General features: G+C 40.0%; 1 protein-coding gene across 1 annotated transcript in view; it reads left to right on the forward strand.

Annotated features, from left to right (window-relative positions):
- Positions 1 to 1,163, forward strand: part of IARS2 (isoleucyl-tRNA synthetase 2, mitochondrial) — a 551,921-nt gene extending 550,758 nt beyond the window's left edge. The window contains exon 23 of the mRNA XM_085612944.1: positions 731 to 1,163. Within this exon, the coding sequence (XP_085469070.1) occupies positions 731 to 882 (152 nt within the window). The 3' untranslated portion in view covers positions 883 to 1,163. The remainder of the gene's footprint in view (positions 1 to 730) is intronic.
- Positions 1,164 to 9,452: the final 8,289 nt, after the last annotated feature.

The following is a 9,452-nucleotide window of genomic DNA, read 5'->3' on the forward strand; positions in this document are numbered from 1 at the left end:
ACATCCCCAGTAGAATAGAAAAGTCTTCTGTCTCGCCACCAAATTCTAGGGTTTTTATAAATTGTTTTCACATATGAATATACAGAATCCACAGTTTTACTGTGGTGGGAGCAAATGTTTAATTTCATCAGCAGATCAGAGCACATGAAAAATAAACGTCACATTGCCTTAACACCCACACACTAACCCACTAGGTGAATAATTATTCTGCACGCTCTATGCTAATGTTGACTGGAGATGCTAGAGGATAACTATATACATGAACAGTGAATGTGTGATGTGGATGAATGGGGCACAGGGAATCAGCAAAAAGAACTTGTGATTGTTACCAGCTGTGGAGGAACAGTGAAAAGTTCATCAAGAGCAGTATAATAATAGTGGAAATAAACCATTACATTTCAGCTCTCCTGTGTGCCGCAGATTTTGCGAGGAGTTAAGTTGGCCGGGGAAGCAGAATGTGGGTGGCAAAGATAACTTCCATCTTGGTCAAGGTGGCATTCCTTCTAAAATGTGGACTATTTAACACACATATCATAAAAACACACTTCTAAACATCATGGAAAACATGTTCCAAAAGAAACAGTAGTACATCGGTGTATACATGTAACATAGAGTGTGAAAATACATTCTGCTCATTGTTAATGATGCACAAAAATATAAATTCATAAAAATATCTTACAACAGAAATCATAGATACTCTTTCTAATCCTGTTGTATATATTTCTTTTAGGAGGCGACATATGTGAAGAAGCAGCTTATAAAGTCATAGTTCAACCAGCTGCTAAAGAAAGATGCCCACGCTGTAGAAAATATACTTCCACGTCTTCCCTGACGCCCTGTCCCCGTTGCTTAGAAGCCATTGCTGGAAAGTGGAGTACATAGACTCAAACCTTCAACAAATGTATTTATACTAAAATAACCCAACTCAAATATAGTCAACGCTTGAAGAACTATATTACCAGATGGATGATGTCTAGTATGGAGACTTCAAATTGCACTTGTTGACCATAGATGAACTTTGTGAAGAAAGTTTCCTTTTTCATGTTAGGCTTGGTAGAATCATTGACACCTAATTCAAGGAATATAACTCTAAGATACTTTTCAAGAGAGATGGTAACTTTTGAATTCGAATTGTAATAAATGACTTCTATTTTGTTTTATTATTTTGTGTAACACTGCTTTATTCTTTGCTAGTCCTTTGCACAATCTCCAGACCAGCAATGAACTCCAGAGTAATTGCTTCTTCATTAGGACAAAAGGGTCATGAGTAGTGTCATCATTCCTCCTTTCAGCAGACTTTCCTTTTTCCTCTGTCATTAAGAGAATATGGCTTACACCTACATTCTTTTTATTGGGTTGTCGCCTCCAATGCAAGCCCAAAGGTTGACAACACTGCTTGCTGGGCCTGGCCTTCAAGAACATTAGTGACCTGACCCATATTTTATGAGGGCAATAATTCTTTTTAAGACATAAACAACAAATTGGATGTACCTGTGTGTTCCAATTTTGGATGAAAAATATGTCACTAAACCAAGGGAGGGGGTGTGACCTAGTAAGACCGTGTGACTTGTGAATGAGGTGTGACCTAGTGAAAAGGTATGGAATTCAGAGGTATGGTGTAGTTAAGTCATTGGCTTTGTGATCAGGACACCAGCGTCCCTCTGTTTCAAAATACATACATAGATTTTGGACCTCCAATTCATCATCTGTATAAATGATGTGCACTTAGAAACAGGCTTATACCCCTATAACACGTTGAAAACATATACTTCTGCATCATGGGAACTTTATTGATAGTCATAAATGTTAGAATAATTCCCTGCTGTGTGCCTGAACCTGGAGCACTTCTCATAAATGTATTTTCCTTGAAATATCGCACATTGTGTCAGTGTCCTTATTATGAGAAGCACCCTGTAATAGCCGACCAGAGGCAATATTTTGTTTTCCAGGAAATAAACTGATGAACAACTGATGAGCCATTTTAAGCCTGCATTGCAGCATCTGATGTGCAAGAGAGGGGGAACGTTTATAAAATGTAGGAAAAAATGCAGCCTGATTGACTTGCATTGGAAACTGAGAAAAAAAGAGTCCTGTCTAAGATTCCATGAGCTTCCCCTACCCATAATCCACTCTACTGGCGGGTGCCTTACAGAGTCCATTCTTTGTGAGTAGGATCACAGTGCACATGGGAGATTTCACACATTTGTTTTTGTCTTCAACATTATTCCATCAAAAAAGTGAATGTTGTTGTTTTCTGACGAGATTTGTTTCAGAAATGCCTTCTCTTTTTGAGGCGTCCCTGCTGTGGGAAGAAGGCTGTCTCTTACCCTCTCAAGTTCTCTCTGTTGTGCCTGCTAGTCTCGAATTTGATCAAAGACTCCAAAATATGTTAAACAAAATGTCCAGATGGGCCCTGAGAGCATAAGGCTCAGAGACATGATGCAAGATATGAGAGCGGAGAAAAAAAGGAAGAAGGAAAGAAGCCTGGAAAAGTCATCCACTCATTCATCCTCTGAAAGACAGCCTGCTGCTGAAAATGACTACCACAGAGGGAGAATGTGAAAGAAGATCTCGAGAGGACATACACTGACGACCTCATTCTCAATGTCTTTCGAAATTGAAGTCTAAGGTATCGATGCTGAGGGCATTGACACTGACCTGCTTTCCATCAAAGAGAGGTTCGACATCTACCATTCATGGACATCATGAAAGACATGCCAAACATTTGAAAGACCCACCACCTAGAAAGATGCTGCTGTATAATACAGTGGTAAAAGAGAAAGGGGTCCAAATGGGCCTCAAGCATGTGCCCTTGTTTGGCTGGAGAAGCTACATTAATGTTAGCTTGGGAAGTAAATGTAACATTTTGTATAGATGACCAACATTTGTTTTTATTTATACGCGAGTTAAATTCATGGCAAAATATAAGCGCAAATTGGACTCGTAGAACATAAGTAGTCCATAAGTCCACTACATGGTTTACATATTTCTTGCCTATTTGCCTATGATGGGTCAGAGGAAATTCTTCAGGACCTATGCAACTCTGGTCTACTTGTGGGGATATTCCATAGGTGTAATTTGAGAGATATGCCCTCAACAAATATTAGTGTTAGTACCCATCTAAAATGATCAGTCCCAGTATAGGAACATACTCTTCCTTGTATATGTTGGCCCTAAGTGTAGTTGGCCAGGACCCCCATAGGATACTGGACACCCCCTTACAGCTATTAGGTTAGGTCTGAGTATCCTGGTAATTCGCCTACACATTTTACATGTTTGCAGAAGGTTTCCGGAACATCACACCATTTATATTTGTAGATGCAGAATACAACACACCAATCAACAGGTCAAAGAGGAAACGCCACAGGACACAATTAAGGTCCCCATCACCATTGGCATCCAAACAATCAAGACATTCACCATCACCTACAATGTCGATACCAATGAAAGCACAGCCCTCAGTTGTGTCACTTGCCTCGATTATACCACTCCATTCGCCAAGACTGTCATCACCTCATCAATTTGACATGTCGCCTGACACTAGTTTTTTTTCCCACCTCTTCGCCAAGTCCAAATCCGAGAAATAGAGTAAAATACTTTGCAAAGCATTCTCAAGGTATGCACCATCATAACACTACATATTTTTGAGACCACAAAGGAATTGCTGACCAATGATTAAGGGGAACATTCAACACCATTGCAGCATGGATCCTGAGGTCAGACAGTATGATCATTCAAATCTTTCACCAGCTTGTATGAAGATTTAAAAGGTACTGAAACATCCTACTACTAAAATCTTAGTCCATAAAATGGAAGAGATTCGGCAGATGGTGTTAAAATAATGGGCGTAATCTTATCAAAGGATGTTATTTTACCTTACTTGCTCCATGTAGCTCAAACCAAGCTTCTGTTCTCATTAATAAAGTTAATCTGGCCACTATTATAGTCTGCAGAAAATCTCCAAAGCAACTCATTTTTTCGCAACGACTCAAGAAAGTGTTTCTTCCAATTAGATTGCTTTCTCCACCATGAGAATTGAACATTGTTCTCCTTTTGATCCAATTCACAAGGATACAATAAAGGCAGCTTTCCTGGAAAGCAGTTTACCTTATTGAGACCACCTCATTTCAGGTTATTACGGACATTGTCTCTAGTCCTGAACACTTCTTCTACAAACCATTGACTTCAGGTACCTCAATTTAAATAATTCAATGGAAGGAAAACAAAATTGCAACCCCCAGAATGTTTTAGACTAAACCAACAAATGTCCAGGGCTAGAAACGGCATCTGTAATGACCGGAATTGAGGTGGTCAACCTAGCTTTCCTTGTTGCCATCATCTGAGCTCGAAGAGTGAGCCAGTCACAAGTTTATCGACTGTAAAGCCCTACACTGTTTCCACAATGATATGGTTGCATCCTTCTTTTCTCTCAAGTCTTTTCTGACTTTCACATTAATCATACTATTACTGTGCCTACTTTTTTCCCCAATCCATCCATGGCAACAGTATGTATTTTCCATTCATTTGACCTTAGAAAGAGACATTTGCTGTTACTTTGACAAAACAAAGGACCTGGGAAAAGCAGATGAATTTTTCCCGAATGATGGCCTGAAGGCACTGAGAAATCTCCTTAAATAGAGAAACTCTGTTTTTTTTAAAATACACTCATGATAGTCAAGGTTGATCGTGTTTTTCCTGTGTCTTTCTGCTGCCCAACAGGTGCTTTCTAGAGGATATAAATAGCTTTCTACTGTATGTTAACTTGTATGACATCAATGAAGATCTCACGAAGTAGAAGAGAAGTTCTGCATCGTAGGAATCTTCATAAACAATCAGCCCGCCTCCTTGGCTGGATAGGGTTGGGCATTGGAAAAGAAACATATCCCATATTTCATTGTGAAAAAGAACTGACTCTGTGAGGCAACTACCAGTAAACTGTATTATGTGTAGGAGAACCTGGAATCTTAGAGAATGTTTTCCTATATTTTACCAATTTCACCCCTTTCTTCCGCTTCAGATGCTGCAATTCAGGCTTGAATCTACCATTGGGGGTTCATCAGTTTATTTCCATGAAACCATACCCTCTGATAGGCTATTACACAGTGCTGCTCATCATAAGGACAGGTGGCGATTAACACCCTGTGTGATATTTCAATGGACAATGTATCTGGGGTCCAGGCACGCAGCTGGCAATTATTCTAATGTTTGACTTCACTGAAGATTCCTCCGAAGCAGAAGTACGACTACAAGTAAGTAAACTTTTCTTCTCCACAAATTTCTAGATCCTAGATGATCATGCAGCCACAGCTTGAGTTTCCAGGAAACTATTCAGCATGCCAAACCCACCAGTGCCAATAAGGCAATGCACAGCACACCCATTCATGGTGGCTGCCCCAAATTAACTAATTTTAATTATATTGTAAATTAAAATGAAATGTGTTTACCTGACATTTTTTTTAAACATTTCACCACAAATGTGTTACTCGTTACCCACAAGTTTTGCTTTCTGTGCTGTACAAATCTAATTTGGATCTTCTGGAGAGTGGAGACGTGTACATGAATGAACACCATTGATGACAATACAATAAAGAATTACATTTATACTAGGCATTAGTTTAAGACATTTTAATATGATGTGAAAAGTTGAATCAAAAATGGAAATATAAGACTATCTGCACATGTAGTATACAAAGCAGCATCCTTTCTGGTGGCAAAAGCCTTCTAACTTGACTCTGATAGCGCAACATTAAATTTCCTATTTAAGCTTTTTGAGGTTGAATCCATTTGTTGGGAGATAACAGATTACAGAATCTGAAGATCATTTGTAGACCAAGAATAAATGGTGATTTTAGACATCAAAAGACAGTGAATCTCCATTGCATTGAAACAACCACACTGGCTACCTTTTAAGCCCAGTTCAGTTGAAGGTGCCATAAATGCCTCCATAAGCAGTGTGGCACAAATGGCTGCAGTAGTAAAAAGTTGTTGTTAGGAGACATAGGCCCAAACGATCTTAAGATTTTGTGATTTTTCCCTAAAAAATTAAAAACAGATCTGGTGCGAAAGAGAGACAGTTTTAAGTCTGGACCACTACAGATTTAATGGATGCTTGTACGTTTTGTTGACAAAACATTCAGACAAAAAAAGACTGAAGAACAGGTTAGGTTCTTAGCACTGCCATTGTTGTGCCGGGTAATTAGAAGCTGACTTCTCACCTCATTAACCTCACCAGGCAGCAGACTGGATCCGGAAACTTGAAATAGATCTGTTATGCTGGTAGGTGGCACCTCAGCAGCCAGATTCACCCTCGGCTAAAACATCACTGAGTCCTGTAAATCACCATCCCAGAGCACTGATGGCACTTCAGTTTTTCCGTGCTCTTGGATCCGGAGTTGTTGCCCCAGAACATTTTTCTGTTGAGTATTTGCATTTTCAGTGTTTTCAACATGTCTCCCCCCAAACATTTCAGGGTTTAAACATTATTGCTCCTGTCAGAACAAAACATCGCTTTCAGCCACCGACAACAACTATCTTTGGTGCATAGGTCCCAAACTTCACTCCAAGTCGTGTGCTATGTGTGGCTTCATGCACTCCAGGGCCAACAAGCAGATGAAGGCCAAGCAATGCATGGCACAGGATCTAGATGAAGACCAGGTCGCATTCCAAATCCCACTGAAGCTGTCCTTTGACCAGCAAATTCTTGAAGATGGCCACTTGCAAGGACAAGGACATCCTCTAGGAAAAATCACAAGAAACATTGCAAGAGAAATTCATTAGCTTCTTGATCTTGCTCCCGCTCAAATGGTAGGTCTTGCAGACAGCGGCATAATTTCCAGAATCTGGCCTCAATGTCCTCTTTGCAGCCTATTTTGGTGGAAAGTGATCTGATGCCATATTTGGCTCTTGCATCACACTTGGAGCCTTCTGCTTCCTTCCCGGAGTTTCAAACCCATAACACTGACCTTGCACAAATTCGTGCATGCCGGTGTCTGATCTCAGTCCTGAAGTAAAACAAAAATTATATAAGGAGGCAGGGTAAGGATAAACTGCCCTATGGGGGAGGGGAGAATTGGCAAATCGAGATCGAGATTCCATAGTACTTACACAAGATTGCAGCAAAACGAAAAAAACGGTGACAGCCATTTCATTATATATATATATATATATATATATATATATATATATATATATATATATATATATATGTTATCTACTGGCGGTCGCCAGTAGATAGTTATAGTTAGGACCGTGTTTCCATAGGAAATCTCAAAATTCTATTTTGAATAACTTTGGCGCCGGTTGACGAATCCTCGCGAAATTTTCAAAACTAATGGGGCGCTCCGTTCAGCTCCTACCCTGAAAGTCTCGGGGTGATTCGTCAAGCGGGGGCCGAGAAAAAAGGGGGGTCCCAAAACGCGTTTTCCCCATGCATTTTTCCATAGGACCTTTAGACACAGCTACAGCCCGAACGGCTGAACAGAATTACTTGAAATTTGGCAGAGAGGTAGCCATAAGGTCAAGGAAGTGCCTTTTGTAGGTCTGGTGTAAATGTGTTCAGTAGTTCCTGAGAAAAAAGCATTTAAAGCAATATATATATCTGTAAGCACGCTCCGTGCGCTTACGGTAAGCTTACCGTACGGTGCTGTGCGCGAGCTCAAATCTGATTGGTTGTCACATGACTGTAAACATTCGAATCGGACGAAATCAGGAAGTGTCGGCCGCCATTTTGTGTGTTTCACACAGAAAAAAAGGGAGATATCGTGAAAAGGGGGCAAGGAAGAGAGTTATAGACCCCATAACATTTGAAAGGGGGTCAAAGAAGGACACAAAAGTACGAAAAATACATTTATTAATTTTAAAAAAAAATCGCCGAGTGCGCGTACGGTAAGCTTACCGTCCGCGCACGGCAAAAAAAAAAAAGAAATAACAATCACATTTATTAAATAAATTGAAGGACCCGCAAGGGAGAAAAAAAAATTGTTACTGTGTAAAAAAAGGCGAGGCGCGCACGGTATGAACTGCGCAACGTGGGCACTCGGTGCGCGAAGCGCACCGAGTACCCACAGCGCGCGCACCGTGCGCGAAGCGCACCGCGCGCGCAGGGTGTGCGCACGGTGAAAAACCAGAAAAAAAAATAAAAAATAAATACATAACTTAGCATTTAAAAAACCGTACAAATTCACTGAAAAAACCATAGGTTTCACACACGTTATAGTTAGGAATTAGCATTTAAAAAACCTTGCAAATTCACTTAAAAAACCATAGGTTTCACACATGTTCTAGTTAGCTGTACATTTCACTCGTAAAAAACCAATGAAATTCTACGTTATAGTTAGATCAGGTAACTATAACTTGCGCGACCGCAATCCACAATGTGTCATTTCAGATGTCATCATTGATGTGAAGAGTGATGTCACTGACCATGTCATGAGTGATGTAATATGTGACGTCATCAGCAGTTTATTGTGGGCGCGCAAGTTATAGTTACCTGATCTAACTATAACGTAGAATTTCATTGGTTTTTTACGAGTGAAATGTACAGCTAACTATAACATGTGTGAAACCTATGGTTTTTTAAGTGAATTTGCAAGGTTTTTTAAATGCTAATTCCTAACTATAACGTGTGTGAAACCTATGGTTTTTTCAGTGATATATATATATATATATATATATATATATATATATATATATATATATATATATATATATATATATATATATAATAGGGAGAATGCGTCAGTAGGGGCCCACTCCCAGGTCATTTAGGGCCCCAGGGACCTTATCCCCTGAGCCTTTTTTAATCCTGGGGACCCCAGGGCCCAGTGTTTTAAAAAAAAAAAAAGGCCCTTGAGACCCCATCCCCGAGGGCCATCACTTTAATCTAAAGAGAGGGGGCTCAGTGTCCACCCTCCCCCGAACCGTTAATGGCCCGGGGACCCTATACCCCAAAGCTGCATCACTTACTTTGTCCCGGGGAGTCTGATAGAGATCAGGGTATCTATAATATGCCCACTACCACGGATAGAGTAATCTCACAGTTACACGCACATGCATTCATCATACGCTAGGGCCCATTTCACTAACATACGCTCAAATACTCTACCAGTATAAACCTGTGGAAGGAAACTCCTAAACACCCTGCATCTGTATCGGGGTCGATAAGACCTAATTATTATGACTGTCCTGATACATAATCAAACAATCTATACCACAATAATCAAATAATGTACACAATAATTGACAAGAAATGACGACCATACGGAGTTGGTCAAAAGTATGATACTTTATCTAAATTAGTCAAAGAAAGTAAATCAGAATAAATCATTTTCTCATATTTACCTATTCTAGCTAAATGTCAGAACGGGTCAGGACAAGTCTCTCGGTAAAAGTCTCTCAAGACGGAGTCCTTTCAGCATCGATCCTCAGCAACGCAGTTTTGGTACGCGGCAAAG

Source organism: Triturus cristatus, chromosome 6, assembly GCF_964204655.1.
Source record: "Triturus cristatus chromosome 6, aTriCri1.1, whole genome shotgun sequence".
NCBI classification, from domain to species: Eukaryota; Metazoa; Chordata; class Amphibia; order Caudata; family Salamandridae; genus Triturus; species Triturus cristatus.